This window comes from Leucoraja erinacea, chromosome 10, assembly GCF_028641065.1.
Source record: "Leucoraja erinacea ecotype New England chromosome 10, Leri_hhj_1, whole genome shotgun sequence".
NCBI classification, from domain to species: domain Eukaryota; kingdom Metazoa; phylum Chordata; class Chondrichthyes; order Rajiformes; family Rajidae; genus Leucoraja; species Leucoraja erinaceus.
The window spans coordinates 8,289,996-8,311,706 of record NC_073386.1 but is presented as its reverse complement, the minus strand read 5'-3'; the positions used below and the strand labels follow the sequence as shown (position 1 = coordinate 8,311,706).

The 21,711-nt window shown below is 40.7% G+C and overlaps 1 protein-coding gene across 4 annotated transcripts in view; it reads left to right on the top strand.

Annotated features, from left to right (window-relative positions):
- Positions 1–713: 713 nt before the first annotated feature.
- Positions 714–21,711, top strand: part of tgfbr3 (transforming growth factor, beta receptor III) — a 122,751-nt gene continuing 101,753 nt past the window's right edge. For 2 of the 4 annotated variants that reach the window (XM_055641398.1, XM_055641399.1), the window contains exons 1-2: positions 10,673–11,013; positions 18,263–18,494. In XM_055641398.1, the coding sequence (XP_055497373.1) occupies positions 18,434–18,494 (61 nt within the window). In that variant the 5' untranslated portion in view covers positions 10,673–11,013; positions 18,263–18,433. Of the gene's footprint in view, positions 2,939–10,672; positions 11,014–18,262; positions 18,495–21,711 lie in introns of those variants that run through there. The other 2 variants (XM_055641397.1, XM_055641396.1) reach the window with 2 other exon arrangements.

The window sequence follows — 21,711 nt, the reverse complement described above, 5'->3', positions numbered from 1 at the left end:
CCCTGCCTCTGTATTTGTTGCCCAGACTAATGAATGCCAGTATCCCATATGCCTTCCTAACAACATTATCTACCTATATTGCCAACTTCATAGATCTATGTCAATGTCCCTCTGTTCCTCAATACTCCCTAAGACTCTACCATTCATTGCATTTGTTCTAGCCTCATTTCATACAGTACATCGTGTATGAAAAAACTCTCCTGGACACTCCTCAAAAAATCCATTCCCTCTGTGCATTTCATGCTAAGGCAATCCCAATTACATTTTAGGGAAATTTAAATCCCCCAGTAGGTGACATCACCCTTTTTGTTTCCAATCTCTACCCATTCAACCTAATCTGTAGAGATTTGTAATGAAGAGGTCTTTAGGGAATAATAACTAAAGAGTCTTGGAGTTTTACAGCAGGGTAGCAATGGGGAAAAAAGTAAAGGAATATGAGATCACAGTAAAATGTTTAAAGACCTTCAAGATTTCAAGATGGCACCAAAGTCAGATAACTCTTTGCCTGCTGGTCTCAGAAGTGGATCAGCAATCATTCATTACAATTGCTCCAATCTTTTAAAACGTTATTTCTCTAATTGGACTTTACTCTACTTTATCTTGCATTAAACATTATTCCTTCTATCCTGTATCTGTACATTGTAGGCGGTTTGATTGCAATCATGTATACTGGAGAGCATGCAACAAAAAAGCTTTTCACTGTACCTCGGTACATGTGACAATAACAAACTAAACTAAATATTGCCAAAAATAACAGTCACTAACATTGGATAACATTCTAATTTCATTGAATATGACAATGATCTGATAATGACAGAAACACACCATCAAACTATTTATTTAACCAGAGGGTGGTGAATTTGTGGAATTCATTGCCACAGATGGTGGTGGAGGTCGTCATCGGATATTTTTAAAGCAGAGATTGATAGGTTCTTGATTAGTGCGGGTATCAAAGGTTACAGTGAAAAAGTAGGAGAATGGGGTTAAGAGGGAAACAGATCAACCATGATCATATGGCGGAGCAGACTCAATTGGCCGAATGGCCTAATTCTGTTCCTACATTTTATGGTCTTATGGTCTCATCCTGATATGTAACAATGAAAAGATTACAAAAAGTTAATATTTTTCCTTTTTAAATTGAGATAGGAGAAATTATTATTGGGGAATAAGAGAATGACATAGAAATTAACCAAATGTTTTTTTTCTATTTATTACAGGGGAAGACACAAAAAGCTTCTTGAAATTAACTGAGAACAATAATTCTGGAATGAAAGAGAAGCTGAAAGAAATCAGAATTGGTTAAAAAAAAAGTGTATTTGGAGAAATGAGCTAGAGTGCTGGAGGATCTAAAGGGGCCAGACAGCATCTGTGGACGATGTTAGTTTGGGCTGGGACCCTTCTTTGGTTTGAGAGTCCATTTGTGTTGGTTGTATCATAGTTAACTGGTGACAAGTTATACATTTGCACAATACACAGGACTAAATTATTTGTTTTTTATGTCAGTAATGAAAGAGCATACTGAACTTCTTCTGCGTTCTTGCCTTAAAAGTTTTAATGCACGTCTTGAATCTCCTACAGAGCCTTCACCAGTTCCATAAGAAGTCTCTCTTCACTTTGCATGTGCATAGTCATATAAGTTATGCCTGATGTTCACCAATGGGAACACTTGCATGTGAGTGGTTATGTTTTGTTTTCAGTTTCACACGTTACAATTGAGTACGAGAGAATGAAAGATAAAACGCACAATTGTTACAGAACTTCTGAACCTTCTGAATTTGTAGTCGGCAGGGCAGTACTCTGCATATCGCCAACTTGGATGTGTTTTGCATGCTAACGTGCTGTTAGTGCCCCCTTAAAACTGTCTAGTGAAGGTGATTTGACTATATTGTTGACTAGTTTATTCCATTCCCTTAAGGTTCTTACGAGTTCTTATAAATACCTGTCCTGGCGAATGGGGTTTCTATTTGCATATTATTTCTCTTTCTTGTTCTCCTTTCTGTTGAGTATGTTATGTATCTATCTGCAGTTATGCCCTCGACCCCCTTTTGAACTGCTTGCATTTCGCCGTCGTATGAGACAAATAGACATTTCATCTGGTGGTTTGGATAATTTTAAATAGTTACATTTCTGCATTCCGTGATCCCTCCGTATTTGTGGGAAACCAGCAAACTTGTGTCGGCTCATTCTGACCGACCTCACTGGTGCAAAGCTGAGGAATACACCAAGCAAGAAGCAAAGTGCTAAGGAAACAGCGTCTCGGGCTGCAAGTGTGAAGGGAGTGGACAGGCGACGTTTCTGGTCTAAGCTCTTTTTCATTCACAGATGCAACTTGAACCACTTGGTTCCTCCAGCACTTTACGCAAGATGTCGGCATCTGCAGTTGCTTGTGTCTCACGAACACACCAGCCCATACAAAAACGGCATATGTTATTCATTGAAACGTTTATAAGCAGCTGGAGGGATAAGAAGCTGATTTATAAACAGCTGACTTCAGAATACTACAAGTGTCTCCAAATGAGCCCCGCGTCGTAGAGACGGGGCTGTGATCATTTTCAGCGCCAGTGGAAGAGTGTGCCTACTAAACACATTTTGGCCAGGTATCTTTAAAAATAGTTGGCGTCACTTTTCCTATGTGCGTCAATGGACGGTAAGCACCTCTCAAGGGGACTGACGTTGCATTGCGGCTGCCTTCCAGTAGATGGCAGATAAGCACCAGTCTATCTGACCATATCAAAGAAACCACCTACCCATACACGTCCAATATCTTAGACGCTCAGTGCAATGTTGTTAGATTGCACTGATTTGTCCAAACCACAAAATGACATCAACTGTGGGCAGTGTTTTTCATCTAGCTTTTGTATAAAGAGCTGCTTAAACAAAAACATAAATATAGGCTTAACAGCTGCAAGCAGAACCCAGATTTCGCAAGTGTCTGCAGGTAATGGACGCACTAAAATAACGATCAGCGATGAACTTGATTAATTCTAGCATATTTTGTTTAACTACTGCGTGATATTTGTTTTGCTTTTAGTTATGTTGGAGTTTGATATGTAGCTCATATGCTCAAGTTACATGAATACTGTTGTATTCCTTTTTACTATTGAAGAAACTTTGTACTATGAAGACTTGACAACCACGGTTGTAATTCGCCGAAATCTCGAAGTTGTCTTTTAATCACTAAATCACTCGGCCAAACTGTACAATGCAATGTGCTCAAATCGAGACTTTGTTTTTAGCTGTTTGCAATACTATAAACTGGGTATTTTATTTAAGGAATGCGTTATCTGACCTGATACGTTTTGCTACTGTTCTCCACTGGCGTCGATTTGTTTGGTCGCCCCTTTTGTATAATGTTTCGTTAGGCTCGTGTGGCTTTTCTTGGTTAACTTATGAGATCCAAAGCAAAGTTTTTTGTAAACGTGAACGTAGTCCGATGGTGGAAAAAAATACTATTCGGCGTGAATAATCCCCGGAGACCACTATATTCTCGTGCCTCTTTGTTTCATTTAAAAACAAATATTTCATTCATGGACGTTGTAAGTATTTTGTTTGACACCGTGTGCTGATTCTTCATGTGTTCGGAGGCGCCCATTACTTACACCGGGAGTAAACAGAGATCGGTCGCTAGCAGTTTGTGCCCATTTTAAGCGCTAAAGGTTGACAGCAAACTTGAGATTTTATTCCAAAACGCAATGCGGGCTTGAAGTATTGTGTACTCGGGGGACCACGATAGCGTGAAGGAGTTGCACAGATCAGCAAAACACAGTTTAATGCTCGACACGTGACTTTCCCTTTTCGCGAATAAACTCTAGGTTCCACTAGGGTTATAACTTCGTCTTGTTGTGTTTCTACCCGGGATAATATTCGCTCTGCGTACGCATGTTTTTGCAACTTCTACATTCGCTCAAAACAAGAGCATGCGTTATCTGTTTCCTGCCACTCTTTCGTCAATATTAACAGATTCACCAAACGGAAGGGGCCTTTTCAATCCCGACCAACACAAGGCTTCATAAACTAAATTGAGACCAAACATTGAGCTACTCCTGTGAACAGATGCTGAATAGTCCTGACTTGTACGTAACTACGTTTATTAGGAAATCATTTAGTCATACAGCATGGAAACAGGCCCTTCAGCCCAACGTGTTCATGCCATCCAACATACCCAGTCTAAGCTCGACCATCTGCTCGCGTTTTCCCATATCTCTCTTACAACCCAGCGGTATGAATATTGATTTCTCTAACTTCAAGTAACGCTTGCACCCCTCTCTCTTCGTCCCTCCCCCACCCAAGTCGTTGTACCAGGTTCAAAGTCGTCTTGTTGAGACTCATTGGCTGTAACTCGTTTCACTTAGGCCACAGATGACAATTGCTTGTTTCCTTTATCATTCTTATTTGTGTGCATATCTTTCATTCATTTGTTTCATATCCCTCTATATCACCGTCTGTATATCTCGTTTCCCTTTCCCCTATCTCTCAGTCTGAAGAAGTGTCTCGACCCGAAACGTCATCTATTCCCTTTCTCCAGAGAAGCTGCCAGACCCGCTGAGTTACTCCAGCTATTTGTATCCATCTTCCCTCAAACCTCTCCTATCCATTCTTGAGTATTGGTGTTAGCAAGTATTGAGCTGCGCTCTAAAATCTCGTACGTAATAACACGTTTTCAGTCACTAGCGAGGCCTACTTTGCATTTTTAAAGATTTAATTTTCAATAAATGCTTAGAATACTTGGAAAGGTTGAAAAATTGTTACTTCAGTTCATATGCTCCACTGATGGAAAGAGATGGTGCTGTAAATATATTTTAGTATTGCATAGCACGACAAGACATGAGGGATAGACGTTTCGGTTCAGAACTCTTCTTCAGACTGAAAGTAGGTGGGTGGGAGGTGGTGGAGGGCATAAAATTTGTCTGAAGAAGGGTTCCGATCCGAAACGTCACCTATTCCCTTTCTCCGGAGATGCTGCATGGCCCGCTTAGTTACTCCAGCATAGTGTGTCTATCTCCAGCACAAACCAACATTTGCAGTTCCTTCCTACACAAGGATTGTGTTGGAGTAACTCAATGAGTCGGGCAGCATCTCTGGAGAAAAATGATGAGTAACGTTTTGGGTCGGGGGGGGGGGGGGGTGGGTGGGGGGCATAAGCTAGGATGTCTAAAGAAGAGTCCCCTGTGGGAAACAGCTTCATGATCCCCTCCACAGGTGTTGCCTGCGCTGAATTACTCCAGCACTTTGTGTGTTGCTCAAGGCATATTGGGTGGTTAGGTTTGAGGTAATAGGAATACGGGCGGATAGTGTTGAAATACATCCCTCCCCCTTTGAACTACGAACGCAACTGTTTGAATGAGCTAATTTTAACCTCGTAATCTGTTTCTATCGAAACCCTATAATTTCCCTTCGGTTACTTTTAAACGAGGCTGTGGTCCGCTGAATGGAAACACGGAATTCAACAAGAAATGCCAAGACCCTGCAGAACTGCTCAGTCAGTGTGTAGTTTCCACTATCACTTGATCAAAAGTGCAGAGGGCTCTAAAAACGCAACGGTGAAATGCAAAAGCGCTAATCTCTTTCAACCCCTTCCGCAGCGTCTGAGGAAACGACGAGCATTAAAGGCACCAGGTGGAGGCGGAGGTTGAGTAAACGATGAACACCAGATTGTGGATGTGAGCAGTAAAGAGAAATACTTTTATTTCTAAGCTCCTTTCCTGATCCGGAGAAACCCAACCCTTGTTAAGTCGCAAAGTCGAAAATGCAAGTCCATTAAGCTCGTAGAGATTTGTGGCTTAACAGTTTGTTAATATTGGTTGCGGCGTAATTAATGAGTCGGGATGGTTTAAATAGCTCTCCAACTTTTGGAAATGGTACCATATCATGTTTTGAGTCCCACCTCAGGGAGGGGCATACGGTGACTGCTTTTGATGTGGCTTAGATAGAAAACATAGAAAATAGGTGCAGGAGTGAGTAGGCCATTCGGCCCTTCGAGCCGCCATTCAATATGATCATGGCTGATCATCCAACTCGGTATCCTGTACCTGCCTTCTCTCCATACCCACTGATCCCTTTAGCCACAAGGGCCACATCTAACTACCTCTTAAATATAGCCAATAAACTGGCCTCAACTACCTTTTGTGGCAGAGAATTCCACAGATTCACCACTCTCTGTGTGAAAAATGTTTTCCTCATCTCGGTCCTAAAAGATTTCCCCCTTATCATTAAACTGTGATCCCTTGTTCTGGACTTCCCCAACATCGGGAACAATCTTCCTGCATCTAGCCTGTCCAACCCCTTAAGAATTTTGTAAGTTTCTATAAGATCCCCCCTCAATCTTTTAAATTCTAGCGAGTACAAACCGAGTCTATCCAGTCTTTCTTCATATGAAAGTCCTGACATCCCAGGAATCAGTCTGGTGAACCTTCTCTGTACTCCCTCTATGGCAAGAATGTCTTTCCTCAGATTAGGAGACCAAAACTGTACGCAATACTCTAGGTGTGGTCTCACCAAGACCCTGTACAACTGCAGTAGAACCTCCCTGCTCCTATACTCAAATCCTTTTGCTATGAATGCCAACTTACCATTTGCCTTCTTCACTGCCTGCTGCACCTGCATGCCTACTTTTAATGACTGGTGTACCATGACACCCAGGTCTCGTTGCATCTCCCCCTTTCCTAAGCTCCTGGCTTCCGAAAGACAATGGTCTGAAGAAGGGTCTCGATCCGAAACGTCACCCATTCTTTCTCTCCAGAGTTGCTGCCTGTCCCACTGAGTTACTCCAGCATTTTGTGTCTAGCTTTCCATTTAAACCAGCATCTGTAGTTCTTTCCTACACAATAGTGCAGTGTTTTGCCTTCAGTACTGCCTTGGAATGTCAGCAAATACAATTGTGCACAAAATGTCTCTGGAGTACATCAACACCTGTCGCACCCTCTGACTTGACCACTGATGGTTACTTTCCCAAGTTATAGGAGCAGAATTAAGCCATTCGGTCCAGCAAGAGGTATACAACTATAGAGGTGTACACTAGCATGAGAGGAATAGATCGGGTAGAAGCACAGAGTCTCTTGCCCAGAGTAAGAGAATCAAGAACCAGGGGACATAGGTTTAAGGTGAGGGGGGGAGAAATATTTAATAGGAGCTTAAGGGGTAATTGTTTCACACAAAGGGTGGTGGGTGCATGGAACGAGCTGCAGGAGGAGGTAATTGAGGCAGGCATTATCGTAACGTTTAAGAAAGATTTAGACAGGTACATGGATAGGACAGGGTTGGGAGGGGGAATGGATATGGGCCAAATGCAGGCAGGTGGGACTAGTGTCGATGGGACATATGGCAGGTGTGGGCAAGTTGGGCTGACGGGCCTGTTTCCACGCCATAAGTCTCTATGTCTGTCTACTCCGCCATTCAATCACGGCTGATCTATCTTTCCCTCTCCACCCAATCTTCTGCCGTCTCCCTATAACCACTGACCGCATTACTAATCAAGAATCTGTCAAATCTCCACCTTTAAAATTTCAAATGATGGCCTCCACGGCCGCCTGATGATGAATTCCACAGATTCACCACCCACTGACTGAAGAAATTTCTCCTCAACCCCTTTCTAAAACGACGTTCTTTTATTCTGAGACTATGTCCTCTGGTCCTATACTCTATCACTAGTGGATACATCCTCTCTACATTCACTCATTTACAATGTTCAGAGCAGAAGCCCCTAAAGCATCAGAGACAAAGATCTAAACTAAGGTCAAAACCCTATTTTACTGAAAACATTTTTTTTTAATTGCTGAAATAGATGTATATTTTATATACATTTAATTATAGCTGTGAGGGAGTCACTGGGGAATTTCAGTAGGCCGAAATGAACCTTATATGAAGGTTCAAATTTTAAAAGCAACTATACAAAAATGGATCAATAAACTAAAATGCAAAATAATTGAATCGATTATCAAAAATAAACACCAATTTCTCTAATCTGGTCAACAGTTTTCAACCGGGAAGAAAATGCCTATCTTATAAACCTTCTTAGTTTCAAAGATATTAACCCGAGAATGATGAATATACTATAGAAATGTTTATGACATTACATACACGGATCTCTAAAATGCATTTCAAAGAATGGATATGTAAGTATTTAGTTAAACTCGAATTCGTTGTATTCAAGATAAAGTCTATAAATTGACAGGAAGCTAGGCACATCGTGGGCGACAGGTACTTGTTAAAAAGTGAAAGTACGCGATGGAGAAATATAACGTGCTGAAAAGAGAGCCGTATCAACAACGTGGTTTCTAATTGAAACCAACAACTTGGATAAAGAAATGCAAGTTGGTCAAGTCTGAAGCTTGACTCCAACTGGATGTGGCGGTGGGATGTGAGGCCAGAAATGACAGGACGAGTTAAAATTAAAAAAAAAACGGATTGAATAATGATTCTCAAAATATAAGATTTTAAAATCATAAGTGATAGGAGCAGAATTTGGCCATTCGGCCCATCAAGTCCACTCCGCCATTCAAACATGGCTGATCTATATCTAACCCCATTCTCCTGCCTTCTCCTCCCCATAACCCCTGACACCCCTTACTAATCAATTTGACTACACCCAAACTCATTTTACAAAATTTTCAATCATAATCGAAAGGATAATGGCTAAATGTTCCCCATGGAGTGTTTATTTCAATTATTTCATATAGCTGATAGTCTTGTATCAAAAATAGATGGCTTTTGTTTTGCTCAATCTAAATTGTTAACCTCGTAACCTTCAAAGTAAGATCCTTTTTGTGGTTTAAAAATGTCAACGTGTTTAAGTAGTTCCAAGCGCCCTGTCTGAGACAGAAGCATCGCACAATACTGATTCTTGTCTACTGATAATTTCGTTATTTTTCGGAAACATCACATTGGCTGGGGGGAAAACCCCCCACAGAACTGTCAAGAACACCACTCCATGGGCCGCATGCTTCCTTCCGTATGAGCTCGAATTTAACATCCCTGCAACAGCACAGGGAACCCGCCCCATTAGACAAGTCTCTCACTTCCCATGCTTGTTTCAAAACATTCCTCTATCCCCAGTTAGACACAAAATGCCGCGGGACAGGCAGAATCTCTGGAGAGAAGGAATGGGTGACGTTTCGGGTCGAGACCCTTCTTCAGACTTCCGAACCGAAACGTCATCCATTCCTTCTCTCCAGATTTTTTGCCTGTCCCGCTGAGATACTCTTGCATTTTGTGTCTATCTTCGGTGTAAACTAGCATCTGCAGTTCCTTCCTACGGATCCCTCCATCCTATCCTCGGGATATTTTCCTCCCGGTTTCTTTCCTCCATCTGAACTGTGTAGAAAAGCCTAAATCCTTCCCTTAAAATCGGAGGAGATGATTGAGTTCCAGGCGTTTTAATTCCTGCTAAAATTAGCCCCTGTATGAAGGAACTACAGATGGTGGTTTACACCGAAGACAGACACAAAATGCTTGAATAACTCAACGGGTCAGGCAGCATCTGTGAGGAGAAGGAATGGGTGATGTTTCGGGTCCAGGCCCTTCTTAAGACAGTGTCAGGCACTGTGTTCCCAATTCTGTTGCAAATCCCTGCAGATAGACACAAAATGCTGTGGTAACTCAGCGGGACAGGCAGCATCTCTGGATAGAAAGAATGGGTGACGTTCGGGTCGAAACCCTTCTTCAGACTGTCAGGGGAGAGGGAATTACAGAGATAAGGAATTGTAAGAGATCAAAAGAGATACAGATCAAGAAATGTGCAGAAAATAACTGCAGATGCTGGTTTAATAATAATAATAATAATACATTTTATTTATGGGCGCCTTTCAAGAGTCTCAAGGATACCTTACAAAAATTTAGCAGGTAGAGGAAAAACATGTAAGGGGAATGAAATAAATAGTAGAGACATGACTAGTACACAAAGTAAAGACAGAATTCAATTCAAAACACAATATGAGGCAATTAATGCACAGATGAAAAGGGAGGGGGACGTGGGGCTAAGGATAGGCAGAGGTGAAGAGATGGGTCTTGAGGCGGGACTGGAAGATGGTGAGGGACACGGAATTGCGGATCAGTTGGGGGAGGGAGTTCCAGAGCATGGGAGCTGCCCTGGAGAAGGCTCTGTCCCCAAAACTGCGGAGGTTGGACTTGTGGATGGAGAAGAGACCGGCTGATGTGGATCTGAGGGACCGTGAGGGTTGGTAGGGGGAGAGGAGGTCAGTGAGATATGGGGGGGGGGGGGGGGGCAGATGGTGAAGGGCTTTGTAGGTGAGGATAAGGAACCTTTTTTACCCCGAGCTGGACACAAAATGCTGGAGTAACTCAGCTGGATAGGCAGCATCTGTGGAGAGAAGGAATGGGTGATGTTTAGGGTCGAGACCCTTCTTCAGACAGTGTCAGGCAAAGATCATCTTTGGTGTCAAGAAGACACCACGTCCCCAATCCTGTTGCAAATCCCCGCTGTTTGTTTCCAGCGCCTGTCTGTCAAGCGCGTTGGCCCCGCCTCCACCCCCACCACATGCGCCGTCCAATTTGCGGGGCGGGGCTTCAGCGGCCGGGGCGGAGCATGCGCAGGGAGGGCGGGAGTGCTGCTCGCGGAGGACGGTTGGAGCTTCGCGAGGCGGCGACGACGGAGGAGGAGGAGGAGGGGGAGGAGCTGCTGCAGCAGCTGCACGGCGGCAGATCTGTGCAAAGATCTTAGTTGGATCTGTGTGCGGCATCGGCGGAGGAAGCCGACGGACACTCGCCGTGTGTGTGTGTGTATATATAGTGGCGGGCCCCTACCTCTTGCTCCCGTCCCACCCACTATCCACTGAAGTCCCTACAGAGCGGAGTGCTGGGCCTGCGAGCGTGTTGTCCGCTGCCGGGTTTGACAGCTTGTGCGGGGTGCAGCAGCAGAGCAGCAATCTCCAGCCATACTTGCAGCACCGACCCTCGCAGAGCAAGCAACGCAGGCAGAAGAGAAGGGATCTATCTCTCCCCTGTCGCTGCTCCCTCCATGTCTCACCAACGTGCCACCGTGTGAAGTTTTCTTAGGAGGTGAGTCCCTTTATTCACGTGGATCATTTGATTAGCATTGGAATGAAAGCCTTGACACATTGTTTAATAGTATGTATGCACATGCTGTTTGCGATGCACCTAAGCTGAACGTGGGGTTGGGAGAACAGTGTGTAAGAGTAACATGCATCTAAGCCGAAGTGTGTGCGAGCCGTTTGCATGCATTTGCCCATCAGTTAATAATTTCGTGCAGGGAGGAACTGCAGATGCTGGTTTGCACCGAAGACAGTGCAACAAACTGGAGTAACTCAGCGGATCAGGCAGCATCTCTGGAGAAACCTTTCTTCAGACTAATAATTTCAACAGTTTTGACAACTATTGGAGGTGGTTCGTAAGACTTCAAATATGTCTAAATTGGTTTTAGGGTCTCCACACCTGAAGTGTCGCTTACATCAATGTCTTGAATTAACATAAATATGAATCAATGGCACTAATTCCTGCTGCCCCAATTTGAGTTGTGTCAACACTGAGTTTCATAATTTTATGATTTGATGATTACTTGGCATTTACTTGGAAATTGGTCACTTGGGATTAGTAGGTGTCAATTTGTATTAATTATTTGGAATATCATTTTGGAAGTAACGATCAGTGTTTTCACTTTTCTTAACTTGTAGTCTGAGTGTCCAGGTTTGCTGTCCAACTGACCCTAAATATTATCTCATCCAGGCCAGATACACTGCAAATGAAATTAGGAGGACTTGCCATTACTGTTTTCAGGTGGTCCAGTTATATTTTCCCCCTGGCAATGGCTTTTCTTTAAATATGTAGATTGAGAAGTTAATGTACTGCATGGTCTGAGATAAACTACTTTCATATTCTCAACATGTCCAAAGCACTTTAGGGCCTCCAGTCCCATGTGATACAACACCTATTATGATTTGAATACTTCAGGTACTTAAACTAGTAATGAGAAAATGTAATTTGTTGAAGAAAAGATATTGACAGGGCATAAAAATTGGATTTTGTTTCCTTCCGAAAGAAATAATTGAATGTACAATCTTTTGACTCGGGTTGGATTGCTATAAATGAGCCAAGACTTTTGAAAAGTTTTTTTTTTTTTTAATGGGCAGTACTGTTGCTTAGTGAACCCGTACGTACCAGATACATCTCTCTAATTTTTGAAGTACACAAGTGTTGTGCTGTGATTATGAAAGTTGGATTATCCAAATTGCAATTCGACTGCATCCTAAACATAGAGAAACCGAATGAAGTGCTCTAATCCATTAAGTCTAACATTATGACAAAGTGCTCATTGGATACCATTTCCCTGTGCTTGTTTTATGATTGCTAATAAAACAGATTTTTTTAAAAGTGTAAACTACTTTGTGAGAGTAGGTGATGTGATTGGATTAGAGATGCTGTGCAGAACAAAATTCCAAGGGACCTGTGAAAAGTGCTGTGTTGAATTAGATCCAACATGGTTCAATTTTGTTTTGTGTTATAAAACTCAAGAGGGCAATGTTAAGGCAAAGGTCCTAGCTTTAGTGTACAGAAACGTGCAGCAAGAGAGAACAAAAATACCTCTCTCATTCTGGCACATCATTGCCAAAATGTTTTAGGAAGGATCAAACCGCTTTAAATATTTGTTGATGCTCTCAATGTAATAGATTTCAGGTGGTGTAGGCATATTGGAAATGTCTGATGCAGTGTAGCAAATCAGTTATAAGTTCATAAATTCATAAGGCATAGAAGCAGAATTAAGTCATTCGGCCCGTTGTGTTTATCCCACCATTCCGTCATGGCTGAACAACCTTTCCCTTTCTTCGCATTCTCCTACCTTCTCCCCTTAATCTTTGATGCCCTTACTAATATGAAAGACCTTGATAGAGTGGAGAGGATGTTTCCACTGAAGATAGACACAAAATGCTGGAGTAACTCAGTCGGACAGGCAGCATCTCTGGAGAAAAGGAATGGGTGACATTTTCGATCGAGACACTTCAGGATGTTTCCATTAGTGGGAGAGTCTAGGACCAGAGGCCATAGCCTCAGAATAATAGGACGTGCCTTTAGAAAGGAGATGAGGAGGACTTTTTTAGTCGGAGGATGTTGAATCCATGAAATTCATTACCACAGTCGGCGGTGGAGGCCAAGTCAATAGATAATTTTTAAGGCAGAGATTGAAAGATTCTTGATTAGTAAAGGTGATGGGGATTATGGGGAGAGGCAAATGAGGGAAAGATAGATTAGCCATGATTGAGCGGAGTGGTCTTGATGGGCCGAATGGCCTAATTCTGCTAGAACATGAACTAATCAAGAGTTATGGATCACAATTATACTGCATCTGTTCACTTTTGACTATCTGTGAATCGTGATGTGCAGCTGGTAGGACAGTTATGCCCTCCTTCATGGTAATTTTGATTGGCACTAAGATCAGTGTCAAAGAAGCACATTGGATTGTATGGAAAAATGGATTTCCCTGGGCAGTCATTTCTTAGCACAAGCTGGGAACGGCTTTATTTGCAATGGGAGTCAGTTATTCCACCATTCTTTTGTGCATCTTAAGCTGCTTTGCAGCAGTGCAAAAATGGATTGTGTAATAAATTGACTGCAAATCTTACTAGTTCTTTTTGTTATCTTCAATTTATAATGCTGTCAAAAATTCTGCTGCAATATTGTTTAAAAGAAGACTGCCAAATTTGGACTGGAGGCAATGAATATGTGAAAATAAGGAGTGGATTGGTATTTTGTACCTTATAAGTTTGCCAGTTCTCAGTCAGCTGTTCACTGGAATGTACATTGGATACCTCTTGCTTGGCTCCCTGTGATGAGGTTCATAAAAGGGTGCTATTTTAATAGAAGGATTTTGCAAAGTTTTGGTTTACTCTTCTGATTAAATAATTATGTAAATTTAAATTACACTACGGCACTGGCATTTCATGTCATTGTGGTTTAATGACTATCCCGGCTGATTCCCATACCAAAAACCATATATTATACTTTTCATAAAAACAAAAGCACTTTTAAATTGGCCACGAGTTCCAGTGCTGTGGGTGCCATCTGCTGGTAATAGTATTTTTTTTCCTGTGAACTAAGCAATACCTTGGAAATTATAGTTAAATTGATGAAATGGGCATTTGTAATGATTACTTTGCAGTGCCCACATCAACAAGTTGCAGGCAATCTGAAATGTTCCTTTGTAACTTCCCGCTGATCCGTTTAGACAGTAAATTTAAATATTAATTGTTGTAAATGAGCAATTTTAAGTTCCAATGCATTGTAAAACTTTTATGATTGATTTACATTTTATTCACATCCAAAGAGTGAGTTCAGAAAGATATTCTGAATTTTTTGTTAATGAAACTTTTCCATCTTAAGAGAATGCTAGTCGCACATTTAATCATGATGTAATAGGACATCAGGGGTTCAGACCCATGTTCTTTGTTTTTTAGTGGTTGGACATATGTTTTATATTAGTTCTGTGGCAGCTGTGTGTTCGTGTCAGATTTGGAGAAAAAAACTTTCTGCGATGCTTTTGTTTGTTTTTCATCCGTGCTTTTCAATTAAAAAAAAGCTTTTGTTTTTCATGATAAGAACAGGAAAAGATTTTCAGGTTTGAGATGAACGATAGGGTTGTAAAATTTGACAATGGGATAACAAACAATTTAAACTAATTATATGATTCAAAAATGCGTAACAGATCAAATGTGGGATGTCTGATCCTCCTTCCAAAATTTAACCTGACCCACATAGTTATCTTTAATTTATTCAATTCATGATCAATCGATCAATTAAAACCACAATTTTGCTTTTGATGACCACATGATACAATTAACCAAAGGCTAGCCAAAAAAAACAATAAAGAGAATTACAGTATAGCCAGTGTGTGCTGCGCAGGCATTCAATACTGATGTTACCTCAGTGGAATTTTTCCCATTTTTATCAATGTAAGTGTTGTCTGACACATTATCGCACGCGTCATGACCTTCTAAACTGTCATTTGGCAACCTAAAAAGCTGCCAAGGTTGCCCAGCTGGCAACAGGGAAAAAATAGTTAAGCAAGAGCCCTGAAGTACTTATAAATTGTCTGACAACTCTTATCTTTTAATTAATTAACCAATACTAAATTGCTGAGATTAACAATTTGCATGCTTAGTTTGCGGATGATGGTCTTGAGTTACATGCAGTTACATGCAGGACCTCATGTTCTCACTTTTTATGAACATTTGACAAGAAGGAACATTAAAAGAAAATTACAAAATTCTAGGTGGCAGCAAGTTAAATTCATGACTGGCAGCCCAGTGTGGTGCTGAAAGAATGCTGTTTTATTCAAGATACTGTCTTGGTGTGGAGACATCAAAGTGTGACTGCTCCTGACTACAAGTATCCTCAAACAATCCAGTGTTATTTGAACAAGAGCAGGAAATTCTCTTGGTGTACTTTTTAACATTCCTTCCTGTGCAAGCACTACCAAAACCAAACTAACTATGGAACTCAGCTGTTTTGTTTGCATAGTTTTGGAGATGCAGCGTGGAAACAGGCCATTCGGTCCACTCCATCCATACTAACCGTTCACTCCGTACACTGTTCTATCCTATGCACAGGCCAATTTACCGAAGCCAATTCGCCTACAAATCTGCATATTTTTGGAATGTGGGAGGAAAACTGAGCACCCAGAGTAAACTTGTGTGCTCACTGAGAACGTACAAACTCCATACAGACAGCACAGGATTGAACCTGTGTCTCTGGCGCTGTAAGGCAGCAACTCTACCGTTGCGCCACTGTGCTGCTAAATAGATGGCAGTGACCATGAATAACTGAATATAAAATACTGCAAGATATTTTGATAAGATGTGATAAATAGTTTCAATGCTGCTATTTTGTAACTATTTACTGGAATGGCCTAATATATTTTAACTCCTAACTGAATTTTAAAAATGTCTATTATTGGATCAGGTCGTTTTGGAGGATGGGATAAAGATTAGATGGTAAAAGAAAAAGGGAGTAGAATGGATAGTGCTCAAGGAAGGAAGTGGATGCAAAGAGGTCAGAGATGTCTGACCGCCAATCCTTCCTTAGCACCTATAATACGCTACTTCATTTGCAGGTTTAGATTTAACTTTAAATTCATGAAGGGAGTTTTATGGCAAATCATCAAAAGCTTGGTTGAAGTGGTAGGAAGGTGTAGAATATGTGCTGAGCAATTTGATGAAAGGGAATAGGAAAACAATAATGCTGGTCAGGCAGCAACTGGTGAGAGTAAAATAAAATGTAATTGTTCCGATGCTGGTGCACGTGACAATTAAACATTCTTGACGCCTGACTATTGACCTGTCTTTATAGATTAATCACTTATATCCTAATATAAATCCTAATAGCCTAGTAAATATACACGCAGGAAAAGCTGGTTATCTGAAATTGTTGAATTCATTATTGTCCCAAGGGCTGATTTGTGCCTAGTTGGAAGATGAGATGATGTTCCTCGAACCTGCATTAGGTTTATTGGGACAGTGAGCAGTGAGATGGAAAATTGAAATGAGAGATTAACCAGTGGAACGAATGGGTGTTTGAGTTTAGTTTATTGAGCTTAATTTATTGTTACGTGTACTGAGGTAAGCTAACCAGTCAGCGGAAAGAAGATACATTATTACAATTGAGCCATTAACAGTGTACAAATATACGATAAAGGGAATAACGTGAATAACGTTTAGTGCAAGATAAAGTCCAGTAAAGCTTGTTCAAAGATGGTCGGAGGGTCTCCAATTAGGTAGATAGTAGCTCCGTACTATTCTCTAGTTATTGGCAGGATGGTTTAGTTGCCTGATAACAACTACTACTATTCATCCACTTTTCCACAAACGCATCATCCAAATTGGAGCATTGAATGCAAGGTATTAGATTAGAAGTGTAAGAGAATTGCTGCCTCTCGACAAGGATTGTTTGGGCTCCTTGAGGTGGGAAGGGATGTCACCTCCACGTGTCTCCTGTTTCAGCTTAACCAGTGGATTATTCTCTCCGACTCCTTGATTCACTCTACCAACTCCACGAGAACTTGCTTTCCTTCTCACAGTACCTTCCATGCAAACTGCAGTCAGCACAACAGCTGCCCTTTTACCCATTCACTTTCCACCATATTTTTAATGGGATATGGCCATGAATTGTGGTGTATAGCTGAATGTTTCTGCTTGTTGAAACTTTTATTTATATTTCGGCATTTCTGCGAATTCAACAGGAAACCATGGAATTATTAGTGTGTTTGTGGTCTGTTGCCGTTTGGGGATGGGATTAAGTCTCCATTTCAGATCTTTAAGGCAGTCAAAATTATGCTCTGTAACTCAGTGTGAGGCCATGGTTATTATCCTCAATCTATTCAGGGTTCTGATTACTTTCTCTACTTTCTAATCACAATATACATTAATGATTTAGATGAAGGGATTAAAAGTAACGTTAGTAAATTTTCAGATGACACAAAGCTGGGTGGCAGTGTGAACTGTGAGGAAGATGCTATGAGGATGCAGGGTGACTTGGACAGGTTGGGTCAGTGGGCAGATGCATGGCAGATGCAGTTTAATGTGGATAAGTGTGAGGTTATCCACTTTGGTGGCAAAAACAGGAAGGCAGATTATTATCTAAATGGAGTCAAGTTGGGAAAAGGGGGAGTACGACGGGATCTGGGGGTCCTTGTTCATCAGTCAGTGAAAGTAAGCATGCAGGTACAGCCGAATGGCCTACTCGAATGGGCCGAATGGCCTACTCCGGCATTTATTCACTATTGTCTATGTCATATTTTTAAAGAAAATAAGCTGATCTTGCATGTCCATTCAAAGATTGTTTGCTGGCATTTCATGCAAAATCTGAAACTCTGACTACAGCATTTTGAAATGAACAAACAAAAATTTAGAAGTTTGGCCAGGATGATTTTTGGATTGGACTTGCAAAGCGCGTTCATTATTGGTTGAACTCTTTCATAACTCCCACTTGCAATTCAAGTCTGGTGAAGGCTTCTGAAACATCATTAGTACTTGGATTAAGACTGCGTATTTGCATGTTATGTGTTAATTTAAATTTATTTGTAAAATGTTTTACACCAAATATTTTTGGTTGTTACCGAAATTAGAACATGCACTTCATAACGCGTTGGTCTATTACATGTTCTTCTCAGATGTGACAGTCCCTCAGTGAGTAGTGAATTATTTTGGTCAGCAAATATAATATATCCTTCAAATAGGATTTTAGTTTTAATGCAGTTACAAATGAATCACTTAACATTTCATTTTGTCCATTTCCCCTTCAGGCTTGCGAAGGAGGAGAGAAAGATCAGAATTTGTATTCCAATCTATCTTACTGAGAAAGATAGCTACACTGGTGAAAATCTGACCCATTGCAAGAGGTTTTTTTTGGCCACATTTGAAGATAACATATCTCCAGAGTGACGCAGAACCTATCACAGCATTGTATTCTAAACATGACTTCAAATGGAATTCAAACACTATTGCTCTTCCTGTTGATGTGTGGCGTGTCTGCAGGTGGGTTCCTTTGAATAGAGTTTAAAACCCTAGCATGTCTTCACTTTTGCAGATTGTGGCTGATTGCAGAGTGCGATGGAGCATTTAAGCTATGAGGAAAGTGGTGTGGCTCGGTCCATTTTCCTTGGAGCAGATGCGGTTGGGAGATGACAGGATTGAGGTATATAATGTTGAGAATTATAGATAGAGTAGATGGCAAGAACCTTTCTCCTTGAAAGTAAATTAAACTAGGGGATATACATTTAGGGTAAGACATTGGGGAGATATCGGTGATTTCACCCAAAGAGGGTGGAATTTCAAACCTGAATATTGCCGTGTGCAAGAGATCAGTAGAAGCAGAGTTCAATTGAAGATATATCCAGACAAGCACTTGAATGTCCTGGGCATACAGGACCACAGGTCAAGTGCTGGATGATGGTATTGACTGGTCAGTATGGACACGGTGAGCTGAAGGGCTTTCTTCCATGCTGTACAACACTATATTTGTCTTGTAGAACCTTAACAGTATTAACTCCTTCTCTTACTGCCATTTAGACTTGCTTTCCTATCTCAATGTTCTGACTTTAAAATCCAACCTTCATGCCATTAGTCACCACTTGCCAAATGAACCGTGTACATTTCCAGTACAGGAGGAGGATATTTAGCTCTCAGTGCTTACATTAGGATGTTTATAAAATAGGCCTTAATTCCTGCTTTTGCACTCTTTCTTTAGTTTTGTATACTTTAAAAAAATATTTATAATTTATTTCTTTAAACTAACTAACTGGTTTGCCAAATGGATTATCACTGTTAAATCTGCCCTTGTGTATTATTGGAGAAAAAGATCCTGGTGTATTGTAATTTGGACTAATTTATGCATGGAAGAATAATATTGGAAAGAAAGGAAAGTAATATAACTAAATGGACACAAGTGCTGGAATGAATTGGCGGGCCAGGCAGCGTCACTGGAGAAAATGGATAGGTGATGTTTTAGGTCAAGACCCTTCTTCACACTTCAATCTGAAGATGGATCTCAACCCAAAACGCCATATTCTTGAGAGATGTGGCCTGACCCTCTGAGTTACTCCAGCACATTGTCTCCTTTTGTGTATTAACCAGAATCTGCAGTTCCTTATTGTTAATGTAACTAAATAAAAGGTACATGGCTACAAAATGATGAATGATAATGAATAGAATTTAGAAATTAAGGTGCAAAAGAAAAAGCATGAAGTTGACAAAATAAGAGAATTGAGCACCAAGGAAAATGATTAGAGGGGGAACAGAAACTAAAGGACTGAGGTGAATTATATGATTGATAAAGTAGCATTTGATCAATATCTTGGATATTTCGGGAATTTTTTACGTTGGTCTTTGGTTTTGTTTTTAGCTTGAAAACACAATTACAGAAAACATCTGCAATAAATTTGGTATATTTTAGTAATTTGAAAAATCAATAGATTATTGTTTACTACAAACTTATTATGTGGGCAATCCCACCCAGTAGGAGCCTCATAACCAATTTTTTGTGGACATTAGAAAATTGTCATAGCCATGCTATACATAATTTCATTACGGATGGCCTATTCAACAACTAACTCAGAACTAAATTTGGATATTTTTGTGTATGAATTGGTGCAAATAGAGCTTGCTGAAGTGCTGACTTTTATTTATTTTAATAATTCCTCTCACCCACTTCTTTCCGTTCTAGGCACAAGGCGTTTTGGTACTATGCTAGCAATGGTGCCAAGATAAGCATATGTTAGCAAAGGCTTGTATTTGAATTCTGATGACCTACAGTGTAGCATGAAGCATGTTAACGTGCTTTGCTACTGTTTCTTGCTTGCAGTGATCTTAAAAAAAAAAAGGAAAAAAAACTTGTGGCAGAACAAAATTTATATTTACATTATTTGGTGTTGAATGCACACAAATCCACATCAAACCAGTAATCCCTTCTGTAAGAAAGAACAGAATGAGGTGAACGTGTTGATGACCAAAACCACAGGTTTAAACTTGAATTAGAAAACTCCTATGGCAATGTACTTTTGGTGTGTGATGGAGGAGTGGGACTTGGTGTGGGAATAGATACATACGGTAGCATTTTTAAACCAGCTGAGAGCATTTATTTAAAAAAAGTGAATGCAAAGTCAGTAAGAAGATGATTAAAATTTGTAGATGACAAAACAAAGGTGAGGAATTGATGGGGCACTCCATTGGCTACATCCTTCCAACTGAAAAAGACCCATTTAGTCATATTGCATAGAAAACAGTCCATCTTCAGTCTATGTTAACATGGTTCCCACAATACCATGAGCTCCTAAACTTGTACATCAGTCACTTAGTGGCACATTGTCAAATCCTTTGGAAAATCCAAGTAGGCTACATGTGCAGTTTCTATCTATTGACTCTACTTGTTCTTATCTTAAGAACTAGCACATTTATAAACATGATTTACCATTCATTAACCTAATTAAAGCTAGGTTGACCTGGTTTGATTCCATTAAACGTCTCTGAATGACTGGCTACTCTTGTAGATTCCTACATTTTGCCAAAATAGATGTTAAGATAGGAGATTACAAAAAATATCTCAGTTAATCACTTGTTTTTTGTCTTCCTCTCTTAAACAATTGAGTCACATTTGAGATTTTCTAATCTGCTGGTACCTCCTCTGTTCGCTTGGAGCTATTGGTTGAAGTTTTTAGGAAATTTGCCATCTCGCTAGTCCCTTTCTTTTAAGCTCTAGCATGTTAGCTTCGGTACCTGGTGACATGTCTGCCTTCAGTCCCAAGGTTGATGCATTGGATATAAACTTGGGAAACCATGTTGCAGATGGATTAAACTTTGATTAGGTGGCACTGGGAATTCTGGTTGCTGCATTGCAGGATGGATATGAAGGCTTTGGAGCAGTTGTAAAAGAAGTTCACCAGGATGTTGGCTGCATTTGAGGGTATTGGCTATAAGGGGAGGTAGGACAAACTTGGATTGTTTATTTTCTGGCGCATCAGAGGCTGTGGGCTGTTCTGATCATAAGAGCCACAGAGTATGCGCCCAGAAACTATTTCTGAGGGTGGAAATGTCAAATTCTAGAGGGCGTAGATTGAATGTGACAAGGGGAAAGTTGAAAAGAGATATGATCGGCAAGTTTTTTTTACACCGAATGGTGGTGCCAAGGGACGTGGTGGAAGCAGATGCAAAAGCAACATTTAAAAGGCATTTAGATGGGCATAAGAACAGATGGGAT